The following is a 27,940-nucleotide window of genomic DNA, read 5'->3' on the forward strand; positions in this document are numbered from 1 at the left end:
AGTTCACCGTCCAGACAACAACACTTTACCGTACAGACATAGTGAGCTCAAGTGTAAAAGGAGGTTTGTTCGAAGACCATATTTCATTGAGACTACAATAGTGGACCTAGAAAGATGATTAATAATTCAACACAGATACCAAGTGACTAGTCAAATAAGGACTCCAGGATTGATAACGAGCAGGAGTGTGATGCTCTGCCTTGCATCCAGATTGATGCCGTGGTCTGCAACGTTAGCGTTACTACAGTACGAGTTTGGAAATATGATCTGTGCAGTGTACGCAAGATCCAATACCCGTTGGATGGCCTATGTACATATCTCATCCATGCACCGGCACACCACTCTGGATAGTACGATCCCATTAAACTGTACAGATCCCAGACGATTACACGTTTTCTGTGGCTTTGCCTGGTTACTTTTTCTGTGAAATTTGACTCTGGTCGTTCATACAATGGCCTTAAGATTGGAATGGAGTATCCTGTACCAAAACGTTAAATTCAGCTGGATGTGTCTACTCTGGACGAAACTAGTCCAATATTTCAGCCTAGGAGTGAAGATCCACGAATGGGAGTATAAAGACTGTTCTTCTGCAATTTAGAAATGGTTGCCGCAACTTTCTGTTCTTGGGTAATTATTTCCATGGATACTTTAGTAGAGAGCATTCGTAGTTTGCCTCAATAGGTACGAGTACGTATTTACAAAGGACTCATATAGCTTCAAGTTAAATGTAAAGAACAATTACGTCCTTTTCTCACCAACCATTTCAGTTAGAGAGTGAAACGTACACTTGAAATACCTACTTTTATGAAGAAAATATTGAGGGATAACGTTTTCCCAATTAACATGTATGCTCTAAGACCGCGGATAAAATATACAGAAAAACTAGTATAATAGGCCCTAGATATGCAAAGAAGATATTTTCTTTATATACTTTTTCGTCCTATTGTCTAATTCCTGTTCGTGGTTATTTTATCTTCTTAGCTAGTCTTTAAGTTGAGGTTAATGATGCACAAACATGTATTGACACTTATAACTGAGGCAACGAATGTACTTCCGTAGGATTATTGATAATATTGAAAAGTGATAGACAGCAGCTCAGATTTGTTTTTTGAACTTGTAATATATTCATTGTCCTTGAAATGTTGTTAATGTATTTCCCACCCAAGTTCTTCCTAGTTATGTCGCTATTTATGCATTCTGCATTTGAATCCAAACAGGATGGTAAAATCATCTCATTTATTGTTGATGACGAGGTTTGACCCTATCCAGCAGGATTTATTGAACTAGAGATTTTCAAAGATCCATTTCGTTATTACACTTTCAGACGGGGCCCCGTGAGGCCGAGTCGTCTAAAATGCATCGACTACAGATCACTGACATCTCATCACTGTGCGCGTCGGTTCAAGTCTGGGGCTCGGCCAATGTGAGTGAAAAAGATTGCCAGCAGCATTCCGTGGGTCGGTTGTCTTCCCGGGAGAAGAAAGGTAAACTCCATTTATGAGCGCAATGGTTATTGCCCACCCCGCATAACTTAACTCCGCTGCATACCACATATGAAGCCTACATTTAGAGTTCAATAATGTAATCACAGATTAAGCATCAAATTACTGGCTGCGAATTTTGCTAAGAGACGGGACACAATCTCTGCACTCAGAGGTCAAACTTTTGTCTCCTCTATATATCAGATTACACAAATATCTTGCCCAAAGACAATTTTTCATCATTTATGCCAGTTTTACATAAACACTAATTGAATGTGTCCATCCGTTTGCCAATAGATAAACATATAACCCCAAAAAGCGTGAAGGGTAAGGTTTTTGAACCTGTCACCAATAATATACGTTGAAATCACCAGAGGCACAAATGTCGTTGGTATTGTGAAATAGAATTCAAGCTATAGACGATTTTAACTATAGTCCTATAGATTAAATTGTAGGCCGCAATAAAATTCTTTCGAAATTCAGATGTCTTTTAGCCACAGATGTGGATAAGTTGCCAGAATATTAGCTTCCACAAATATTGAGGCTATAGGTCTCGGTGGTTGCCTCAGAGCTATTGCTTATTGATACATTTGTTGCAAGTTCTCGCTAAATCACCCACGATTTCGCCTGGACTGCGATATCAAATTTCACAATTCACATTTGCAGATACGTGAAAGATCCTGTAGCGTTTGGCATCGTTGGATTCTTTGTTAACATGATGAAGTGGCTGCGTTTTAAAGAAAGATCTGAAGCGAGAAAATAACTAGATTATCCTGAACATCGTGGATAAGGCAAAATATTTCTGATGCAATCGATGCTATTGGCGGCAAGTGTCAAGACAAAAAAGAAGGCTGACTTCAAACGTACCTCACATCGCTTAAAATTACGTTAGCCGCAAACCGGATTATAGGTAAACAATTCAAGATTCCGTAAAAAATGTAAGACAACTTGTATCTGCGTTTACACAAAACAATATTGTATAATCATAAGCAATTGTTACTGAAAAAAAAGTTGCATGCTGCATTTAGAACTGTCAATGCCGCCATAGTAAAGTTTCCACAGAACTAGTGTTTAAAGGACGTCTTCGAAATTATAGCATCTATCAATAGTCTTAATGCTGCCTACATATTTGCCAAGAGTGCTCTTAATATGATTTTTCCATAACTCAAGAGATAATTCCAGAGCACTTCGATTCTTATCGCCATTTAATTAGGGAAGAAAACAAATTGGTCACAGCAAATATCTACGATTTTGCCAACCCAAATTTGATGGAGGCTTAGTCTGACACGCTGATGACTTGATTAGTGCCACATATTTCATGTCAGCAGTTTTTTTTTATGCAAACAAGAAATGTATTTTTAATAAGCAACCACCATAGCCGCCTACGAAGAAACTCCTGACACTTCCTTTCCACATCAACTCAGTTTTCATAGCTGGAGAAAACCGATGACAGCGAATTACGCATAGGGATTTCTGAAACATGCCCTTAAAATTACGTCCAAACTGGCAGATAAAATATGAGCCGTCTTACTGCTACGTTAAAATAGTCAGATATTTAAAATGAGCTCATATTTTCCTCGAGGAAGAATACTGCAGAGTGTGGCGTGACGCTGTTAGACTTGGAGCAACATCAGTGCCGTTTTCTTTTCTTAACCTGACTTCAGACTTTAACATGAGCAACGTGGCACAATAATCACAATTGTCTTTTTTGCTACTGATATTTTGCTGTGGTTTGTGGTATTTGATGACAACCATGGAATGTGTCAACTCGTAATTTAACTCGCTTGGCGTATACTTACATTATTGTTGCAGTGTCATTGTTTTCGATTAGAGCACCAATAGTGCTTATTACTGCTGATCTTTCATTAATTCCTTTAATGGTTACTTTAAACTTTGGCGAGTAAACATTGTTGGCGACTTTAAAATTTTCAGAAGCTTGGACGAATTTTGGGGAGTATTCTTTTGCAATCATTTTCTGAACAAAACCACGTCTGTTCTGCGTGCCAAAAAACAAAGCACATGCTTTTGCCTTCTGAGAGATTTACCTACATGCCAACATTTCTGCATGTACCTTTCGGCACGTCAACAATTATTTTGTGTACTTTGCCGATACTGTGTCAGCGTATGACTTGATTATCGTATGTCATTTGACGTTGATTCTAGTGTGATCTTATTGTCACCCATACTGATGTCACCATCTACGAGGCAACACTTCAATGACAATACACCTGGTAAAGACAATATCAGTCCGAGTTGATAAATAGATTCGTCTATACCAGAGTCTTCTTTAACTGGGGCGAGCGTCATATAAAAGAACGTTTGCTGCAGAATACCTGTCGTATACTTGTTTTATTGTATTCATCATATGGCCCATCCACATTCATGATCTTTTGAAAAGACATGTTTTGTGGTCAATATATGGTGTCAACAGTTTATAGCACTAGTGTATTAACAAGATTAAGGGAAACAACATATGCTCTTGTGCTTCTGGTGCTGCCAATAGGTGAGGTGTACCAAATGCTATATTATATAATGACTCATTGTATATTTGTTGTTGTTGTTGTTGTTGGGTTTAACGCCATTTTTCAGCACAGGATAGGCTATACATGGCGGCCAGTATAACTGGTGGAGGAAGATTCCTGGAAAACCCCGGGAAGAACCACCGACCCATGAGAGGCTACTGGCAGGCTTTCTCACGTATTCACGTTAGCCGAGCCTAAAACTTGAACCCACGCAGACAGGAGATATGGTAGTGATCAGGAACGGTGAGCGCTTTAGACAACTCGGGGCCTGGAGTTATTGTATAAGATCAATTTATAAAATGTATTGTGTAAAACTTCGAATACAATTTTTTGACTCGAAATACATAAGAAACGTCAACGCACCATTTCGTTTGGTCGGATTGTCATAGCATGATCTTTGGTCCAACAGCTCTCGGCAATACAAATCTGCCTTTGAGTATGCATCTTAATAGGCTTAATTACAATAACGTGATAATTTCTACGCTAAATCCGGGTCAAGGCAAATACAGAACACTTAAAGAATTTGATGTCATAATTGGCGTCGTGTTTAAAATATCAAGGCTGTACGAATTATCCCCGCAAAGATTCGTGATAATTGTACTAGACTCAAACTCGATCATAATAACATGAACAAAATCAAAGAATATTATCACTTTCGCGAAATAAGAGCTGCCATTTTTCTACCCTGTGAATTCTTATCATGATGTGCAAAAATATATTCGTCGCAATTCATGGTCATTTCTTGTTTTCTGGCCTGGACAATTACGACATAAATTATATTACGAGCGATCATGTCGTGGCATTGATATTGCCAAGTTCAAATGGCGGCAGCAAACACAATTTTATGACTTTGATAAAAACGCAGAAAGCATCACTGAGATTCATAGTCAAGGCTTTAAAGAATGTCATCAGCTATTTTAGATAATTAGATAATTTGCTGTTGTCTGCAGCAATAGTTTATCTGCCAAATCTGCTCACAACCGCAGTTATATTTTGATGCAAATACCTTGTATACACTGTCATTTGTACCATTCGAAAAGCGAGAAGAAAAGCTGAAATTTTGTGCAGATACGTAAATCAGCAACAGCAATTGCTTAGACGCGTACTTGCAAAAAACTTACGAGATCAGGAATGTAGCACCAAACCTATCTGAGATAGTCACAAAATTAGAATAGGCTGCGACAAAGCACAATGTTAAGCAATGTGAGAGTATCAAAACTTTGAGCGAAAAGCAAGCATAATTATTTAACAGAGGGCCGAAGAGAGCAACACGCTATGACAGTCCAGCTTGCTCAAACTTTAGATTCAACTTTGGATTACACGTGATGGCTGATGAAAAGCTCGGTGTATTCAACGAGATGACGGCCCAGCTAAGGACCTATTTTAGGATACTAGAACGTGTGTATTCAGCGAGATGACGGCCCAGCTAAGGACCTATTTTAGGATACTAGAACGTATGTATTCAACGAGATGACGGCCCAACTAAGGACCTATTTTAGGATACTAGAACGTGTGTATTCAACGAGATGACGGCCCAGCTATGGACCTATGTTAGGATACTAGAACGTGTGTATTCAACGAGATGACGGCCCAGCTAAGGACCTATTTTAGGATACTAGAACGTGAGAACTGGAAACTTGCCACCAGCTAATTATTACATTGTAGCGATAAGAATGCTAGAAAAGACGTGTTAGCACAACCTGGCGAAAAAGACTGCATGACAATTCTGATGAAACGTCTATCCTGGAAAGAAACTATTTTAGATGCTGACATTCGAAATCACGCAAAAAAGCTTAAGATATATTAAACCTTCTAGAGAAAAAGAAAAGGCACACCTGAGCAAGCTGGAGATAACATTTGAGTTTTGAACCTATGATCCAAGGCTTCAATGAAACGGTTTTGCATCTGGAATGACAGAATCTCTTAAATCACGACCAGCATCATTTCCCACAATCCCCTATCAGATGGATATTTTACTGTCAGAGCTGCATGGATCTCAACTACCAACATCAACAATCACAAACATCGACGTGGATTCCAGTGGTAGAGTCACGTAAATACTAAACCACTAAACGTTCTTACGGCAGATTACAATCTTTTGGATAAAGATTGGATGCAGGCAAGATGTCTCAAACTCTTCTCTTGACTCCAAGTTGGCGAATTACAATCTTTTGGATAAAGATTGGATGCAGGCAAGATGTCTCAAACTCTTCTCTTGATTCCATGTTGGCATCTGCAGGAACCATTTTATCATCAAATTCAAGACATCTAAAGAGTTATTGAATGATACTTGTTACGAAATTATCTGATTGCTAACGAAATATGGAACTGGTTTCACAATAGTACAACAATAAATAACAAACTTTTGTATTTTTCCCTGCTACTGACATTAACTATAAGTCATGGAGCGTGCACTGTTGCTGATAAGATAAAAATGTTAATGAAATAAAAAGGTCATGTGACCGACAACATATACATCTCTCCAAATTATTTAAACGATTTACATTCGATGATAGCATGAGAGACAGTTTAGGTTATAGTCGACAAGTCTTGTTCAGGAGACCACATTCAAGATCGCTTTCAGATCTATTATTTTGAAAGGGTTTTCTGCTAAATGCATGTGCCCCTGGGGGACTGGGGAAACCCTCCCCTTAGCTATAGTCTTCTGACACGCGTCACACGACCGACAAAATCGCATGACGTCACTGCAAACAAAAGACCAGTGGAATTCAGCCAGCACTCTGCTGGTAGTCTTCCCCTTACTGAGAGGTCCCACCATGCTAGACACATGCCACTCTCAATACATGGGATCTCTAGTTATGGGGCACAACTAATCGCCAATACTTTCGTATTTTATAGTAAACTCCCTGTGGATTAACCGACTCTTCCGCACAAACTTTGAGCTACCCCCACTCTTACAACGTTTAAAGGTGTCCGACGCAATTTTCTCTGCAATTGATTTCACGGATTCGCTTTGATCTTGCTCTCGTATGAATGTTTCATCCGAAATTCCGTGGATAGATTCGGTAATGTTTAATTTATGCAACGCGTTTTTCTCTCGCCGGGCATGCGCTCGCGTTTCAACTGCTTGAGATAAAGACATTCTAAAATCTGCCAAATTCGGAAGACGTGATCATTCGACATTGTCAATTGTCAGATCGTAAATAAGTTATTCATGCAGATGGCATCAACTGCTCCGGTTAAGAATGGAGTTTCAATGTTGATTCTTGCGACGGGTATGCGATCGATTGTTTAATCGAGTAGCATCCATGGAGACTCCCACCCAATAATTTGGCCATCATTCACGAGACTACGTTTGATAACCACACCTGTGCAACCAGTGTCATGTAGAACCGTGATCTCTTGACCGTTAACAGTACCTCGCGCTGTTGGTATCCGCGCCTCCGGAAAAAGACATGTACCGAGTGATGGGATACCGTATTCGATCTGAATAGACCTAGAGGACCGGTGTTTGCTCTCAATGACCACGGCTACCTAGTAAATAGGTACGACTCTTGCTGAAAGCTACTGCTCCTTTGTCAGGATTTGTTACTGGACGACTTTTAGGTGCAGGCTTCAGGTGAGGAGGAAGAAAAAGAATAGAAAAAGGACCCCTTCCCGGAAAGACATCAAACTTGTACCTTTGAATTTGATGGAAGGACGAACGTTCACTTTATTTCCATACAAACGATGGAATATGCTCCATCGTTGGTACAAATAATGGATTCCTCATTTACTTCCGAATCCTAATCCCACAAAGATCCCAATAGTAGAACAAGAAATACAATAGATGATGGAAACGATTTGTCAGACACCGAAATATTACAAAAGCACTGACAAATATTGCAACCCTTCACAAGTTAGATGGATTCCATTGGAAAACAACGGAAACGTGTTATCACGTACTTTAACTTTAGATTTGTATCATCAGAGAGTGAAGTCTCTGAAATTATATTCAGCTACAGCTGTTGGAAACATAAACACTATGTCTGAAATTACTTAGAGGAGAGACAATATCACAGCAAACCCTGAACCAAAACGACAAGAAAAACCGTGGGCGAGAGTAAGAATATCCATACACGAAGCTTACCATATCCCCTAATAACAAAAGCAACCAATAAAAATAGAAATAAAACCAATAAATGAGACCCAACATAAAGGAGGGGTAGGGGTAGGAACCTACTACCATGACCCCCATTCTACTACTAACTGTCCTCAGAATTCCCCATTGAAAGTGGAATATGGCATTCTCTCTAAACACAACTTATGCAGAAAGAACGCAACCAGAATGGGGTTGGAATGCAAACATGAACACGGTATGATCCACAATAGTCAAACCCCGGTCCTTCATAAAATAGGGCATCATGACCACTACTGATATAAGACACTGAAGGCGTGATCTTCAATGGAACATCTTTTCCTAAGAGTCAATGCCCCAAATTACTGAAATCAAAAGAGGGAAGTGAAACAGTTATTGAAAATAACGAAACAAGCAACATCATTCCCATTGGAAAAACAAGACAGAATCCCCAATTCACAAATCAACCTAACAATAAGGACAAAACAAAGTAATCACATTAAAGCCTCCACAGGAAATAATAAATAGGTAAGACCATACAATAAACCTGATGTAGCCAAACCAAACAAAATTAAACTACCCAACAAAAATGCTAAGAAGCAAAAACATCCTCACCCCGAAGAAATACAATTACCTTCCCAAAGAGTTAACGTTACCCATAACAAGCAAAGAAACTCAAATCAATGCCATCACTGATAGGAACAAAATGTCTCAACTCTTAAAAATACCTGGGCGACATTTAATATCACAAATTCCTAAATAAACATGTCATTTGGTCTAACACCAGCCAACAAGTAGCCAAGCTGATCCCTATAGTGTGACGTTCACCCATCCCAACTCCATGAAGACAGCAATTCAAGATAGAAATATGACCAACCAAAACCACTATATCAAAGGTATTTAAGCTAAGCAATATTAAAAATGAGCAAACAAACAACAGGAATTGAGAAACTTTGGCACGGAAGTAACAAATGCTGCTCGGCTTAAAATAAGATGGGAGAATAGTTCTCCGCTGTTTTAGTAGCATTTCACCTAAAAGCTCACTTACTAGTCACACTATGTCCAGTTGACAAATTCTAAAGACTAAAATATTACAAACCCAACCACGATTCTGTAGCAAATGCAAAGGGTAGAAACATATCTCTGACAAAAGTAAATTGAAACAGAGATGTGATAAATGCGAGGGACTCAACACAGGAACGTGTCAATGTCTGCTAGGGACTCCACACAGGAACGTGTCAATGTCTGCTAGGGACTCCACACAGGAACGTGTCAATGTCTGCTAGGGACTCCACACAGGAACGTGTCAATGTCAAGTTCCTTTAGCTTTATCTATTACAAAGCATAATGAATGGAGAATTCAGTTTTCAGGCCCACCCCAAAATGGGACGATCGGGTGATGGCAGGTCTCATCGCCTCAAACACCAGTAATGGGCGATTGAAGCAAAAGTTCATGCCATTGGAACAACTGATACCGTTTCTGTTCCCGTCATAAGTGGCTTGACCTCGTCCTTACCATGGCTACTGATCAATTTGCCTCTTAGACCTAAGGATTTTGTTTTGGCTCGAAAATCCATTTTTAAAGTACTGATGTAATACTCAGCTATGGTCCATTTTTGTCCACCAATCGAATATAGTGCCAAACTTGCAATCTACCTTGACCGAAAATGTTTATTGGTCACTTTGATTTGGTATTTTTCATCGTTTGTTCGGAACATGTACGTAAAATTCTAAAATAGTGCAGTGCAGGAAACTTTCAACTGAATAGTGTAATTTTAATTACTATAAGCTGCTTGCACACAGCTGGTAGTAGGGAATAACCCGACGTAGACGACTTAGCAGAATCTGACAATTAGTACATTAACGGCCCTTAGCAAACGTTCCTGCCAAAATTTGAGGTCTACTCCTGGGCCTGTCATCCATTGCCTCGCCAAGACATGTTAGTCAGTGGTATCCAGTGCACGCAAAGAAAACCTCAGCACCCTTGCTTGCACACTGGACTGTATCATGTGGTCGGTTATTCCTCAAAATGAGACGATTAAATTAAGAGACATACTTTGCATGCATTTACGAGTGCCTCTCCTCCCTATGATAAATTAAGAAATAAACGTTGCTGGTATTAACCAGTCGCACAAGACCTGGTGATTATACACGAATGTAACAATGATCATTCAGTCATTTAGTCAACCAAAATGTACTCTTAAACAAAATGTAATTAAAAAAAATCTCACTTCTCTCCGAGATGGTATCGGGTAAAAAGTTCAAACAATAATACGTACATTTCCTGACCCTCAAAATAAAAGTAACATTATAATGTGGCACAAAATCATTGTGAGTGAAACGATTTGTTATGTGTAACGCTCGACCTAGGAATTAACAATTATCACGAAGGGACCCTGGTGACAGCAACAAACTCAAACAGTTCTTTCCAGGGGCACCAAGATCACTATAAAAGAGAGTTCGTAACGCCATTTGTAAAAATAGTTTGTTTTTATGTTTTGTATATGTATGTTTGTGTATGCTGTTGACAACTAAAATTTAAAATCTCCCTTGGCCCATTCTCTTGTGTTGAATGTATGCAAGGGTACAGCATGTTTGCATGAAAGTGTTTATATCACCTATCCCTTCTTTTACACCTTACCGCCCTTTGTGTAATTGTATGTTTGTGTGTACGTGTGAAAGTGTATTAACATTCCATCCCCACCCCTTTTTTGTTGGATGGTATAGGTGTGTGTTTAGAGAATAGGAGTGTGTGTATGGACAGTAATCGAAAAGAAGAATTGCTGAATTGTAGATGTTTCGTGCTAGGATAGTTTATTTCGGATAGTATATGTCATGTGTTGGATTAGAAAGGAGCGTGTTAAGATTGTAGATAAAAAGGTTAACATTACCGTTCCTGTTTAACACCATAAACACTATTGACCCTATAAAACCTTTGACCCCATTACCGCTTTTGATCCTATTAAGCCTTTGACCCTAATTTCATCTCCATGCAAGTCTATGGGTCTCTATAGACCCTATATGACCCCCGCCCCCCAAGCACGACATATAACTACTGTCTCTTTATGAAGCCATCCACCAATGGTACTCATGGAGAAGGAAGTAAAAAAAAGTACATACTTCGCTGGGGAACATTCAAGCTGAGACAACAGAAGATCAGTCAAAGCTAAATCAAAGTCATCCTCTTCTGCAAGAAGAATACTGTTAACACAGCTGCATTAGCAGTCGTAGTCTTGGACTCTCTCTCTCTCTCTCTCTCTCTCTCTCTCTCTCTCTCTCTCTATATATATATATATATATATATATATATATATATATATATATATATATATATATATATATATGCTCACCACTTAAAATGATTTATTATTCAGTTATGGGTTGTAAGGTCAAATCTCGTGCTTTGTAGTGCTGAGTGTTCTTCTATTGACAACAAGAATCGATATAATAAATCAGATTATAATTATGATACTTATGTTGCCGCTTTGTCAATTAATTTGTACTTGCCACGTCATAAATGCTATATGTTAAGAACAAGGACGAGTACCAGTAAAAACAGTTCACAACCAGGAACGGCATTTATTCAAAAGTCACGATAGTATAATATCCATTGCGCAGAGAGTCGATATAATGGTTTAAAGAAGGCAATGTCTGAAATAGAAATTAAGACCGTTTGTCATATTTACAACTTGGTTCATACAATAGATATCTCTATGTGCGGATTTATCGTCTTCATATTAATTATTATTTTTCGCATTTCTACTTCTGTTTGTCGCTTGTACTGTGCATGTAAAAGACACATTCAGAAACAACCAACTCTGAACAAGAAAATGGCAAGGAATTTAGACTGATTATCAAATTATGAAGGAAATATAATAGTTTGAAATACCACTCTGCAAGCATGCCGCAGTAATAACACCTGTGTACTGTCACCTCGGGATAACATTCACAAATACGAAGAATCTCCTGGCTTTATAAGATTATCCCTTAGTTTAAGGTCTTGACACTGTAGCAGATAAGTCTGAAAACAACATGCATTGCACCGGATCATGCGGAGAGCATTGATCCGTGCAATATCCCCGTTTCTTTTATAAATTTAGCAGCATTTAAGACTCATATTCCTAAGAGACAACATGTGTAGACAGACCTGATGACCCACACAAGGGCTCTCTCAAACTTTAAATAGTTATGTCAAGAAACCATGGAATCGTCAGCAAAGGGGGGGGGGACAACATTTTCTACACATACATTAAAGTGGTGCAAATCTTGCATGTATATGTGAGACCCGCTATGTTTTCAATGCATGTGCTGTCTTCTTGTTCTCTATGTAGTAAGTGAAAATCAAGTTTGCAATACTACTGGGTGAATTCTTGTTAGTATTAGCTTTTCAGCCTAATTGCCTGTTCACAAATTCATTGATTCTCCCATGTTTGAAAGATATGGGTCATTAGATCAGAGTAAACCTATTCATGCACGCATACCACATACAAAGTACATACAAGCTCTGATAAAACCACAGGCATTTTCACAAGCTCTTCACTTCATAATGAATGGTAATTTTCTATAAAAGTCGAGATCTACAGTTTCTGAGCTGAAAGTTCTGTTGTAGAGCCATTCCTCCAAACAGTCAAGAGCAAGCGGTTGAAAGGTGAGGTGAAACTTGTTGACGAAAAGTTCCTCCCTTGCCACTAGTTCATTAAGATCACCCACCCCGAACACACACACACCTCGCACGAACTTCCCGTGACAGGGTTCACCCCATTTGGCAAACACTGCCAGCCATCTTTTCTCGTCTGGCGGTCCTGGAATGGAAAGTGGAAAAAGTTTAGTGAAAACATTACACTGTACACTGTACTGTGCATACATACATACATACATACACACACACACACACACACAGATACATGCATACATACATACATACATGCATACATACATACATACATACACACACACACACACACACACACACACACACACACACACACAGATACATGCATACATACATACATACATGCATGCATACATACATACATACATACACACACACACACACACACACACACACAGATACATGCATACATACATACATACATACATACATGCATACATACATACATACATACACACACACACACACACACACACACAGATACATGCATACATACATACATACATACATACATACATACATACATACATGCATGCATCGATTGGTAGTACAGGAAGGCAGAAAAAGACAGACTACCATAGGGACAGACGGACGAATTGAACTAAGGATTCATTCACCAATTCAAAGACTTTTGTTTAAAATTGTCCGTAATGATGACTTAGCACAAGGATGTGAAGAAAAAAAACCCCAAAACATTGTTACAGACATAAGAGGAAAGATTTTGGTTTAAAAAGAGAACAATTGTGTTGTGTAAACTTCATCGACAAGGAGGAACCGCTTAGATGACAAAAAAAAAAAAACTATTACATGTACATACTCCACAATTTACTTACTACACACACTTATGGAAATGGCACGAAGACGGTACTAAAACAAATGCTATTTCTCTCAATACTGGAGAAAAAATATTGGAAGAAATTGATATTGGCTTTTAAATTTAAAATTGTAAACCGTAATTTTAACAAGACTGCATTACATGAAGATCTGACACCTGTGAGCTACCATATCAATGGCTACTCAAAATATAGGCTGTAAGCTACCTTATCAATGGCTACTCAAAATATAGGCTGTAAGCTAGCTTATCAATGGCTACTCAAAATATAGGCTGTAAGCTACCTTATCAATGGCTACTCAAAATATAGGATGTAAGGTAGCTTATCAATGACTACTCAAAATATAGGCTGTAAGCTACCTTATCAATGGCTACTCAAAATATAGGCTGTAGCTAGCTTAGCAATGGCTACTCAAAATACAGGCTGTAAGCTATCTTATCAATGGCTACTCAAAATATAGGCTGTAAGCTACCTTATCAATGTCTACTCAAAATATAGGCTGTAAGCTACCTTATCAATGGTTACTCAAAATATAGGCTGTAAGCTACCTTATCAATGATTACTCAAAATATAGGCTGTACGCTACCTTATCAATGGCTACTCAAAATATAGGCTGTAAGGTAGCTTATCAATGACTACTCAAAATATAGGCTGTAAGCTAGCTTATCAATGACTACTCAAAATATAGGCTGTAAGGTAGCTTATCAATGGCTACTCAAAATAAAGGCTGTAAGCTACCTTATCAATGGCTACTCAAAATATAGGCTGTAAGCTACCTTATTAATGGCTAATCAAAATTCAGGTTGCGAATCCTGAAAGTCAATGAAGCTATTCGGTATGAATTGCTGTTAAACATAAAATATTAAGAATGCTCGGAATCATAAAGTCTAAAGATATTTGAAAGGATCTACCTAACTGGAAAATAGCTACAGTATGTAGATAGATGTTAATTTAATTTCTGATCTGTAGCATCAGATATCTACTGATAAGTCTGGGGGCCCCGAGTGGCCGAGTGGTCTAAAGCGCTCTTCGTTACGGATCACTGCCATCTCACCTCTGTCTGCGGCGGTTCGAGTCTAGGATTCAGCCAATGTGGGTATGTGAGAAAGCTTGCCAGCAGCTTCTCGTGGGTCGGTGGTTCTTTCCGGGGTTTTCCCAGGTTCTTCCTCCACCATTAATACTGGCCGCCATGTATAGCCTATCGTGTGCTGAAAAATGGCGTTAAACCCCACAACAACAGCAAAAACAATAACTGATAAGTCTGTTGAGACAATTTTGTTCAGAGTGGCTTGTGATGTAGCGTATTTGACTACCTGAACAACCGACAGAAAGGGGAGGCCATTCATTTGTTGTGGGTTTATCTCCAGCTCACGATTGACTGACTATACATTGCGGCTAGTATAACTGGTGGAGGAAGAAACCATAAAATCCCGGTAAGACCCTCCGACCCACGGGAAGCCTCTGACAATACTTTCTCCAATTCAATAGTTTATTCTCATAAGCATATGGTACATTTTACAAATATTGCGTGGTTATCAAATCAAATTATCGTATTACAAATATTGCAACTCAATCTTTATATAAACAAGTTTAAATCAAAAACAAAACGGTAATCGTCAATCTGGAAAAAGGATGGACAAATATATACTTACTTTATATTAAATTACACTTGAAAAATTTATCACTGATTTTAAATGCTTCATAAACAAATTTCTAGAAGCAGGAAACATGCTCGAACACCAAATCCGTTTAAAATATCTTATATGAGTGTAACTCAGTTTATAGATTTATTTGATTCATTCTCAATATTTAGTAAAATATTTGCAGAAGTTTTAATTCTAAACCAATCCTTAAGAAACTTAAACAGTCTTAAGTGGGATATTTCCAAGTTCCGACATCAGAATAATATATTTTTAGATTTACGAAATATTTTAAAATCTTTTTCTGTACAGAGTAATGGCGTCAGCCTAGTGAAAACTTCATACCTCTGATACGTAACTTAAAAAATGAAGAACACTCATATAAACAAGTTTTATTATAATTTAAGTAATTTTTTGTGCTCAAATTAGAAATAATTATATTTTTTCCAATTACAGAATACAAATAAACATATTGATTGCCTTTAGTTCTTTATCAGTCAATGTTTGTTAAACTTTAGAGAATTTACCATTGCTTGAGAAACAAGACCAGGGTAATTAAATGTTCAATCACATCAATATTACTCTCGGCAATGTTCCATACTTCGTACCGTCTTAATCGGCTACCTTTTAAAAAGACCCTAAACTTTAGTTTTATCAAGAACAATATTTAGAATACATTATTACTGTAGTTGTGCAAATTATCTAGACGTTTTTTGAAACACTCGATGTGTCCTGCAAATAGAACTAATCGTCAGCAAGCGTTGACACAAATAAGTACGATTCGTCTAACGTTACACAGACAACTTCTGTAGATTGTAATGGTGTTTCCCGATCGTCATAATTAATGAAAATAGCGTCGATGATAACACTTCATCTTGTATCAAATCTGCTCCATATTTATATTTAAAAAAAGTACTCGAACACTAACATATCTTCACCCCGTATCGACAAACTCACTATACAACATGAAAAATAAAATAATGATGAAAGCTGATGATATTCTGCTGACATATGAAATCCAGAAATATTCTAGGAACTGGTCTATCATTTTTTATATTAAATCAATATAATTTTAATATTTGTCTTATCATAGATAGTTTTGATAATGCATTTATTTACATTATTAAAGAACAAACATTACTTAAGTGATTGAATTTTAGTGGTATGGACGGGATATGTTAATATTTTCATTTTTCAATAGTCATCATCATAACCACACAAGACAAAAACTAAATTAAATAACCACCATAAACCCAAGGCCAATACTAAGTGTTTTCTTTTTTCTTTAAAATATCTAACAGACACACAAAAGAAGACATTTAAATATAAAAGTAAAAAGAACAAAAAACAACAACAATTACTGACAAGATGGATCCTGTGCCTGCCACAAAAAAATAAACCTTACTTTCAAGCATCAAAAAACGAACAAGCTTTATCCCGTCACCCATCTCTCTCTCTCTCTCTCTCAATACAAGAATAATTTAACACAAACACTATGAATATAGGTTAGTCAGTACCAAATCTATTTGTTTTCAAAGTCCAACAGATACACAATAAAAAAAATAATTCTCTCTGTATTCGTACTATTTCAGACCACCATATTACATTTTGTAACAAAATACATTAACAAGTCCACCTCTAAGGTTATAACCCATTTCAAAACATTATCAAGTCTTACCACCTTTGACCCGTAGGCCACGCAGCAGACATTGTGAGATCCCGCCTGTCACTCTTTAATTAAGAAACGACTAAGACAGTAATCCATAAGCTAGAGCAAATTAACCGAAATATAGTCTTATAACAGCTCTGAGGTGATAACTTACTTTGTAAAAAATACATATGATAAGGCCTTACATTTTATACACACACCACTCTGTAAATTAAAATTTTATTACAATATTAGTCTTTGAATACACGTTAGAATAATAGCTGAATGCCAAAACCCCATAATTTAACATTTTAAAAATTTATAACATGTGCAAAATAATGTTATAAAATCCTAAACTAAAAACAAAACGTGGGATATTTTGTGACTTTGGACAAAACCATGTAGCAACATATCATCACAAGGTGGACAGTATTCTGAGTTATGCATATACTTATGTCATAATCCGACATAATATGAGAGGGACAATAAAAGAACAGAACAAGATCAATATAACTTGTCAAACAGTAATGGTATTAAAACAAATAAATGTTTTTCCAGTTATTATTTAACTAGCTTAATTGTCTAATCATCTATTTGTTGAGTGTTAAACACACGTACCAGGGCCATCAATCAAAAAGGATATATACATGAAAAGATTGTTTAATATCTGACTTTTTATCTTGATGTGATAATAGCAGACCAAAAAGAGACTCTTTTATTACTACAACATTCTAAATTTTACATCGAACTTTAAGCCGTTGCAGACTAATAAAATGCTCCATTTTGAGAATTAAAAACAAATTTTTTCAAACACTGAATATCCGTTGTAGCTTCTAAATATATACTTTAAAAATACATTTTCTGGTTTTGTGGAATCGCCATAGGTAGACATGGGAAAATTGAAGTGTCTCAAAGCTTTAATATGAACAAATTTGAAAACATACTGGCATCGAACCTAAAATAAAAATGCCTGTCCATAAGTCTTATGTTACGTGTTTAGGCTCTAATAAACAGTAACAAAAGAAAGAGCGAAAACAACCAGCTTTGAAAATTTAACAAATAATTTATTTCCCTGGAAATACACTGTAAAATGAAAAAATAACGTACAGATTTTAGAATCAAATCCAAAGATAATCCAAGAATAATCCACGAATTAAATTTTAGAAGTTCTAATAATGAAATGCTCTAATGAATTCTATGTAGCCTTTATGGTGTTTGTATCGTCTACAGTTCTTTCTTATTCCACAGTCAATAATATTCTGGTATTTGAATTTCTTAATAAAATTTAAATAAACGTCTTTGTCAAAGAATTTTGTATGAGCACTCAGGTATTTCCAGGAGAAAGAATTATCATTTAGAATTGAAACAATTTTAATAAAAATTAAAATGTCAACTCCAACCTGGTCACATACACACATTTTCCAGTGCAAAAGCCCAACTAATTAATTTCTCTATAGATATAGGTATAAAACCTTAATAAAATCCAGAATTGCGAAATAGAAACTGTTTACATATAAAATATGTACTCCCAGTATGACCTTGATAAAAACCAATGATTTTACTCCAAGAATAAAATAAAAATAATACGTTGTTTACTTGTCTCAGTGATTTCTGAATCAAGGTCGGAAACTAAGTCAAAAATAGAAACAGTGTTTCTATTATTAGGTATTTATGAACAGATTCAGGTCAAACTGAATTTTCTGGAAAATGGTCCTAGTAAATAAAATTACATTACTTTGATATTAAATAATATAAAAAGATTTTAAACTTTACAAGCAATTATATTAAATATTGATATAAATTTAATCGATTATACGCAACATAAGTCACTATTTTGACAGTTTCACTATTGCCAAAAATGAGGTATTCCACAGCATGTATCTTAGACCATATTCTACACCATCTATCTTAAACCCTATTTTTTATACTATCCATCTTAGAACATAGTTCTACAACATCTGTCTTATACTATAATCTGCAGTATCTATATCAGACCATATTCTACACCATCTATCTTAAACCCTATTTTTTATACTATCCATCTTAGAACATATTTCTACATCTGTCTTATACTATAATCTGCAGTATCTATATCAGACCATATTCTACACCATCTATCTTAAACCCTATTTTTTATACTATCCATCTTAGAACATATTTCTACAACATCTGTCTTATACTATAATCTACAGTATCTATATCAGACCATATTCTACACCATCTATCTTAAACCCTATTTTTTATACTATCCATCTTAGAACATATTTCTACAACATCTGTCTTATGCTATAATCTACAGTATCTATATCAGACCATATTCTACATCATCTAACTTAGACCGTATTTCTATACCATCTATCTTAGCTCATAATTTACCCCATCTATCTTAGAAAATATTCTACACCATCTTACGTTAAACCATATTTCTACACCATCTTTCTCAGACCGTATTTCTATACCATCTATCTTAGACCATATTTATATACCGTCTATCTCAGACCATATTTCAATACCATCTATTTCTGAGACATATTTTATACCATCTATCTTAAACCATATTTCTTCACCATCTCAGACCAGATTCTACATCATCTTACAAAATATTCTACACCATCTACCTTAAACCTTATTTTTATACCATCTATCTTAGAACATATTTCCACACCATCTATCTCAGACTATATTCTACACCATTTATCTCAGACCACATTCAATATCATCTATCTCAGACTGTATTCTACGTCATATATATATATATATTAGAACATATTCTTCATCATCTATCTCAGACCATACGTCTGCACCATCTATCTTCAAACATATTTATATACCATCTATGTTAGACCACATTATATACCATCTATGTTAGACAGTATTTCTACCCCGTCTATATTAGATAATATTTCTACAACATCAATCTTAAATCTTTGACAACATTTCTAAGCCATCTATCTTAGGCAACATTTCTACACCATCTATCTTAGACCATATTTCCACAATCATTTTCTCATATATGGTTACCGTTCCCTTAAAGCAAAAGTAAAAATATGCACGTTAGTTCTTCAAGTGTCATATACTTGATTACGGTCTGGCTCATTAAAATGCAAGTATGACCTACTCTGAATGTCTGTCTAATAGCGTAAATGACATCTTTACAGAAATCATGAATGTACAGGTTATTTTACAAATACGAGTCAATTTGCAAGCAAATCAAAGGTGAAAAACAGAATAAAATACTCGTTTTAAAACAAAATGGTTTAATTAGCAATCTAAATTCACACACTACACAAGCAAACTATAAACGGATTTCGATACAGAAGTGATTATGTTAGTAACGTGCTTAACCAGCAGCAGGCATACATTATTAATTTTCAAGTGTATGAAAAATACAACCGTGACTCTAAATGCGATAAGTGAAGAATAAAACAGAAAAGGGAGATAGCATAAATTAACGTTTCCGAGCCATTTTAATTAGCTAAGCTCGGAAAGATAAGGGTCAATGAAGAAAAAGAATTATGTAATCAAAAGTCAATGACATATTACTTAGAGGAAAAATAGGATACATTTCAATTTAGTCAAACAAAACGTTTCTTTTATTGAAAGATTTACTGGAATTCTTACCAGGATAATACAGCAGTATTGTATTCAACATGAAACCGGACTATTATTATTATTATCATTATCATTATTATTATCATTATTATTATTATATGAATATAATTTGCATTGTTTGTTAGTTTCATATTCATTAAATGCACTCAATCATATAAAATTGTATCTGGTGGCTGACCTTGTCCAAAATCAAGTTCATTGTTTAATTGACCAGAATCGTTGTTTCTTTTTATTCTGTAAACAACTAATACATAGTTAATATTTCTCTGTGAGTGTAGGTTGAATTGTAGGATTTTTATCCTAGTCTGAGTCAGCGACATTATGTTTTTATTGTTCTTTAGTATTAGTTTAGTAACAGACCTTCTAATTATAACTTATATTGTTAAAAAAATGAACTGTTCGCACCCATCCATGTTATTATGTTGTGTCTTCGTATTTAATATAATAATGTTTGATGGAAAAATATTTATTCGTACTGTATGATCTTGAAGTATAATCATTGGTTGTGTTCAGTTGACGATTTGGGGTGGAAGTTATTTCTTGAAATGTTTTATTCACTCGAAATACAAAGTGCGGAATTATAGGGAATTCAAACAAAAACTTCTTGGATTGTATTATGTGATTCATCAAAATACTGTTGGCACATCATTATAATTCAGGCCATTGGTATATTAGTACATTAAATACTGCAGGCTACTACAGGCATATCAACACCTTCACCGTTGGAAATTATTTGAAATAACACTTACATTTTTATTCAGAATTTTATTCATTAGGACTTGAGTTAAAAAATTTAGGATTCATTGTGACTTAATTATTAAGTTATTTTTAGCTTTTCTTTTTGTATTCTAGGGAAATAAATTATCTGTTGAATTTTACAAAAACTGGTTGCTTTTCGCTATTTCTTCTAGTATGTTTAAGACCATAAAGTCGCAATAATAGATAGTATAAGTTATTCCTACTTAAGTTTTACATCGTGTAGTTGTGTCGGTCCCTGGTGGTCTGGAGTAGTTACCACCTTTTATACACTAAATTCTGATGGTCAGGTCATAAGGGATTTTGTTCCTAATTTCTATTCCAATTGTTGCGACAATGTGTGACCTAGTCTGATGTTGTACAATGACTTTAGAGAAAAATAACATCTGACTGATTTGTAACAACATTAAGTAGTCGGAGGTGTAAACCATATAACTAAAATGGAAGAGGGACAAACTTCCCAACATTTATTTATTAGGCGGGGCCACCGAATTAAGTTTTACCGGGAAGTGGGGTAGAACAGCTTGAAAAGCCTAAATGGAAAAATAAATTGCATGATAAAAATTTTGGTGAAAAAAAAAACAACTCTGATGCAAATAGACATATTGACCAAACAGAACGTCGCAATAGCCAATACAACAGGTATACAAAATAGTGGAGCAAAATACATCAAACTAGCATTATAAAGAAAAATTATAATAAAGAAAAAAACAAGCAGAAAATAAGTAATTTTAAGGATGTGTATAAACTGCAAAGAGAGGTGAATTATTCAATCCTATGATTTAAAGCACATTTCAAGCTGAAGTTTAATAGCGAATTTTTAATTAAAATTTAGTCAATTAATAAAATATGGTGAAACATTTACGTCATATAAAAATGCTCAAATCTGAAAGAAGAGGACTAACGGCTCTGCTCAATCGTCTCATCAAGAGAAAAGAAGCAAACAAAACTAGCCAACAAACTAAAATAAAATTATGACAAGAAGGCTATCGCATTCATCTAATGTTTGAAGATAGTAAGTTAAAATTGCAGCAGGAGATAATTAAAACAAATATTCGCTTCATGTTTTGAAGTTGAAACATAATTATGGAAAATAATAATAACAAAACATAAAGAGTTCTGTCCAGTAAAAATCCATTTAGGTTTATCGATTAAATTAGAGGGAGAGAACATATTTTGTCACATTATGTAGATTGCTATCATAGAACATTGCCTGTAAACTCAGAGAGCAACAATGAAATAGAAAGTATAATGCAACGCATGATTGATACATCAGATACACGAATTCTGTCGGATATAAGTATATATATATATATATATATATATATATATATATATATATATATATATATATATATATATATATATATATATATATATATATAATAAAAATAATAATAATGATAAACCCACTACGAACAGGTCAAAACTGGTATCTAGCTAGCCTAAGCGCTTTCGACTCTTAAAGAGTCTTTTTCAAAGGCAAATACAAAACATAGACCAGACAAACAAATAAAACAGACAAACAGTTGTCTTTGTAAAACTTTACATGACTATGACTTGATGCGGATGCTGAAATATATTTTATATTGACCTAGAAATTGATGAGCCATAGCGTCATCTGTTAAGTTATGTACGCACAAATTATATCCCGGATATTTCATTGTTATAGTTGTAATTATAGGTTATTGGGTGACTAATAAGCAAATTTAGAGAATTATTGAAAAGAGAACATGCCAGCTGCAAAAAGATAATTTTATTTATGAATGGCTGTCTTTTTCTAGTCTTATTCATTTAAACCGCTTGGTTTCAATGTTGTAAGTCTGCATATCCAGTAAGATTCGTTTTCTTTCATGGTTTCGGAACTCCAGTTGGGGTTGTGAGCTATTGCAATAAGTGTTAGAAAAAGACAACCTTGTACAAATAAAATTATCTTTTGCAGGTGACATACAACAACTGTCATTGGCCCTGTCACAAGGCCCAACTGAACAATTGGACCAAAGGAATAAGAACTATTTTATAAATTGGAGGCAAAAGAATAGAAAAAATGTAAATAAGTTTATGAATCGTATTACCATCGTGACGAAAACACAAATATCCGTCTTCGCAAGATTCAGAAGTTTAAATCCTCAAGAGCAAAACATTAAATATAATACAATATTAAATAGATTGACATTCCATTGAAATTGAAAAGGAGAAGGGTATATTTTTATAAAGCACACAGGTGATGATGTAAGAAACTAGATAAAGTTCATATTATATCTGGTGGACCTTTTGGTTATTCTGATCAAGATCAACATGTTTTCACTGATCAAACACAAGATAATTGGAACTAGTACAAAACTGTCAAAATAAAAAATGATAAAAGTCATTATAAAAAGAGAAAGTAAGACACAATATAAATATTGAAGCTTTCAAAGATGATAACTGTAGCTCGTGAATTCGAAATGATGACATGGGTTAGGGTTTATTACATTCATGTTATTGACAACTCGTCAACCATCGTATTGTATCCAAAATTGTGTTCTATATATCGCCGAAAGGCCGTTGCAACTGTTCATAATTCAAGAGTCTCAAGAAATACCAGTATCTAAAGTACTTTTCATGTCTGGACTTAAGTATCATCAGAGCCGACATAAAGTCCCATTAAAGTACCCATTAGAACACCCAATCTTTAAATGCTGGTTGTTAACAACTCATTTATTATTTTGAACATGACATGAATTAGACAGGTAGCGGTTTGTATTTGATTTTTCTCTACTTATCAGTTCGAAAGTCTCAAACCTCTACTTAATCTGTGTCTTTTTTGTTATCAAAGTAGTTTCTTCTATCTTGAAGTATTTAAATTGGTTGGAAGTGTTTACTCTTCGTGTCTGTCTCTTCCTGGTAGAAGACTTTAGTCTACTTGATAGATAAGATTATTTTATTTCTTCATTATGTTAGGGTTACAATTAATCAGGAGCCTTCCATTTAAAGGATATTCAGAAAACTTTAGTAAGCTCAGTCTAGCACACTGTTTCCATATGCATTCGTAATTTGACAACTAGAACAAATATGACTCTAAATAAAATGTTGCAATTTTGAAACTTGTCTGCCAGATGATATTGACTAAAACATGGACAGCATATACACAATGCACATTTAGTATTTTATCGAAAGTTAAAATAATTATGTGTCAAAGACATAAGGACATACATTTCTTTGATTTTATTGTTATTTACGAGTTACGATATTATGTTGGTCTATATCCAGGTTTAGAAGAAATACTTAATAAAAAAGGAAATTACTCCCATGTATATAAACTAAGTTGCAGAGCTCATAGAGCCGTTTAAAACCGGTAAACACAAATATATAGTTGAAAATTCAAAATTTTGTGCACCGAAAATGTAGTGATGTATATTAATTGCCATACCAATACTTGAACATACATTGAATTATTGATCCACGTAGCAATACTCTTTGGATTACTTGCTTTAAGGTAGCATACAATCTTTGTTTTACTTTCATAGATTGCTATCATAGAACATTGCCTTAGGCTTTGTAAATCAAACGTTGAAAATAAGCTCGATAGATACAGAAAGAGGGTAAGAGGAATTTAATTTGAAATGGATATAGAAGACTTTATTAGCATTTAGCACCTAACTTAATGTATGAAGTGTATAAGGACAGTTTATCTTGAAGTTACCTGGACCTATAGCTCCACATAAGAGACGTGATTCTTATGTATAAGAAAGAAGATAGATGGGTTATCCATTCTTGAAATTCTCTATTACATTAGTATTTACATGCTACTAAAACAATTGTATTGGTATCACATATCAATTGTACTTACGCCTTTCTCTTAGTTATTTTTTTATGCGCAGTAAATTCTTATAACACAGGTTATACTGCATAATGTCAAAAGTTGTTGACATATGTAAATTTTGTAATTGGAATTATTTGTGTCCTTCGAATACCTAACGGAGTATTTGTATTTAAGAATTTTTGTAACTGTTTGACAGTTAAACACTGTAAATCCTCTATGCTATAATCAATATGATTCCAACGTTTTGACATTTTAATTGTAAATCTCCCAGCTGTGAGCGCCTCGTTTTGGAATTACGAGATTTTGCAAGATAACCCAAGAGCGTTATTTAAAGGTATTGTGAAACTGGTCCATTAACTTAAAGATATTTGGAATTAAAACGGCGACTTTTTCTATACTGTTGACACATCATTACATATTTTTTTTATCATTCAGAATGCATTTGCAACGTATTCGGATCTAATGGAATTAATAAAACTGTGTAGCAAAATAGGAATTCATACCAGACTGTAAGCAATTTTTAATTCTTTCACTTTCCATTTTAGAGAAATACATTAAGATTTTGAATTTTATAAAATGTTTTGGTTTTGATTCTTCTTTATTGCTTAGTTAAACCCCATGTAGTCGTAAAACTAGAAATTTAATGATGTATTTCATAGGTCTGACACATTTCTGTTAGAAACAAAATTCCGTCAGTCAAATGCTGGATAAAATATCTTGGTCCACTTTATAACAAAATTACATCATATTATATTTATTATAATATTTGGATAATAAAATTAATTATCTTACAATAAAATAAAATATCTCAGCTCAACAAACAAAAGTCGCACCCACACCCCAAATTAAATGATCAGTACATTATAGATAAATTTGTTTATTGATGCCTTGGTTGTAATCTAAAAATTGAATGTGAAGTAGGATGACTACTCTTGCATGATAGCCAACATCCGGTGAAAAACTATGGCGACATTGGGGAGCTTATTGACAAAAATAGGAAGTGTTGACACAGAAGCCTACAATATATTAGCTGTACTATTGATATTATTTGCTGAGAATGCTTTGAGTGGGATGCAAGGCAAGACAATTTTAGAAGTGTTAGTAATCCTAAACACACTCAACAAACTAGAATCTATTTACTGGTCTCGAGAAATTTTCAAAACGTCTAACAGAAAACAATGGTTCTCAAGAAAATCTTACGATGATTGGCAGTCTTGCAAAGGAATATATGTACATAACACATTATATAAGTAAATAATCCAAGAAATTATATTTTTTAATCAGCAATATTTCTTCCAAGAGTAATATTTGGCCCAAATTTCATTCACAGTATTCCATTTCGCCACTATGTGACAAGTGTTAAACGTGTAATTAAAGAATTATAATCATATCTGTGATATTCCATAAGAATTTGTGACAAATACAACTGTTTTGTAACCCCCAAAATATTAATATATTTTACATTATTTTCGTCATAAAAATAAAAACATGTTGCTAATATCATTAAATTAAATAAGTAATAAGATTACTTCGGAATTTAGTATATTACTTAGAAACGGAAGCTACCGATTTATCGATGTAGTAAAAAGTACCGTGTTGCCTACCGACGAACAAAATATCGAAATAAACCGTTAATACCGCACACCTCTAATAACTCTAATACATCACAGTTCAGTAGTAATGGAAGTTTTGCATATCGAACTGCTTCGAGTCACTGAAAGATAATAGACGTTTAGTGAAGAGAAATGAACCTTCTATAAGCCATCTTTTCTGCAGGAAGTGAAACCCAACTTAGCCTATATAATTCACTCCTTTACACATATCTATGTTGCATTTACCTTACCTGCATAACCGCCAGGAGCACTAAGGTGTGGGTCATGATTCAGCGTTGCCCAGTAATATTCGTCAGGGCTGTATATTTCCTTGCACCATTCCAATAAAGCTCTTGCTCTTTCATCATAAATAATAAACCGAACAAAGTTCCTGCTAAAGATGCCATATGCGCTGCCTTTTACAATTGTTATATTATGTGGGGGATCAGATTTTGGTATATCTGTCATGTAAATGGTTGCTTTCCCACCGTCCTTTGACACGTAATTATGAACGTATTTAAATCGTTCTGGAAGCATGCGATTACCTGTTATCCCCTCGATGTCATTTGAACCGTTATATATTTGCAAAATTTTCACAATTTCGTGGTTTGTTTTGATAGGATACTGTTGGCTTGGAAGATTTATAAAATATTTCCATTCCCCATTCTTCTGCAATAAGTCGGCCATGCAGTTTATATCTGCCTGTAGCCTCGTGAACCCAGCATAAACAACAGTCTCCTTTTTGGAAACCACAAAAACATTCTCAAAGCATCTGGTAATGGCATTTACGGCACTGTGAACCTCCACTGACGAGGAAAAGTCGACGTGAATACAATAGATATTTTGAGGTCTGTAAATTGCCCTCAGGAGCCTCTCCATTTGCTCCACCTCTTGGTACAAAAGAATGCTGTAGGCAATGGGAAACTGCTTTTCCTCCTCTGTCACGATGAAGTCCAGAAAACCTCTCTCCTTCTTGTATGCTTTACAATCGGATGTCAAATTTAAATATTCAGCATCAAGAATAGTATTTTTGGTTTGTTTCGTCATCCACGTGGTGGCATTAGTAATTTCCTCTTTCTGTCCCTCTATTATACGTTTGCAATCGACTGCTGTTACAAGTCTTCTAAGTTTCCTGGTTAGCACTTTTTCCGTCTGTGTTTCATTCGGTGTTTGGGTTCTATTAAATGAAACTTCAAAGGAGGCATTTCGAATGAAAGACAATTTCTCACAGTCACCACCACAACCTAAATAATGGTTGACAATCCAGACAAAGCAAAACACACTGAACATTATGACAACTT

General features: G+C 35.1%; 1 protein-coding gene across 1 annotated transcript; it reads right to left on the reverse strand.

The window, feature by feature from the left end:
* Positions 1-11,672: 11,672 nt before the first annotated feature.
* LOC149769389 (beta-1,3-galactosyl-O-glycosyl-glycoprotein beta-1,6-N-acetylglucosaminyltransferase 3-like) lies at positions 11,673-27,929 on the reverse strand. The gene is made up of 2 exons (XM_089949919.1): positions 26,891-27,929; positions 11,673-12,883 (listed from the first exon to the last, which is right to left on the reverse strand). The coding sequence occupies exons 1-2, from the start codon at positions 27,927-27,929 to the stop codon at positions 12,618-12,620; spliced, it is 1,305 nt and encodes a 434-aa protein (XP_089806045.1). The 3' UTR covers positions 11,673-12,617.
* Between the last annotated feature and the right edge of the window lie 11 nt (positions 27,930-27,940).

The sequence above is a fragment of the Sinohyriopsis cumingii genome, unplaced genomic scaffold, assembly GCF_028554795.1.
Source record: "Sinohyriopsis cumingii isolate HCF-2022 unplaced genomic scaffold, ASM2855479v2 utg003954l, whole genome shotgun sequence".
In the NCBI taxonomy this organism is placed as follows: Eukaryota; Metazoa; Mollusca; class Bivalvia; order Unionida; family Unionidae; genus Sinohyriopsis; species Sinohyriopsis cumingii.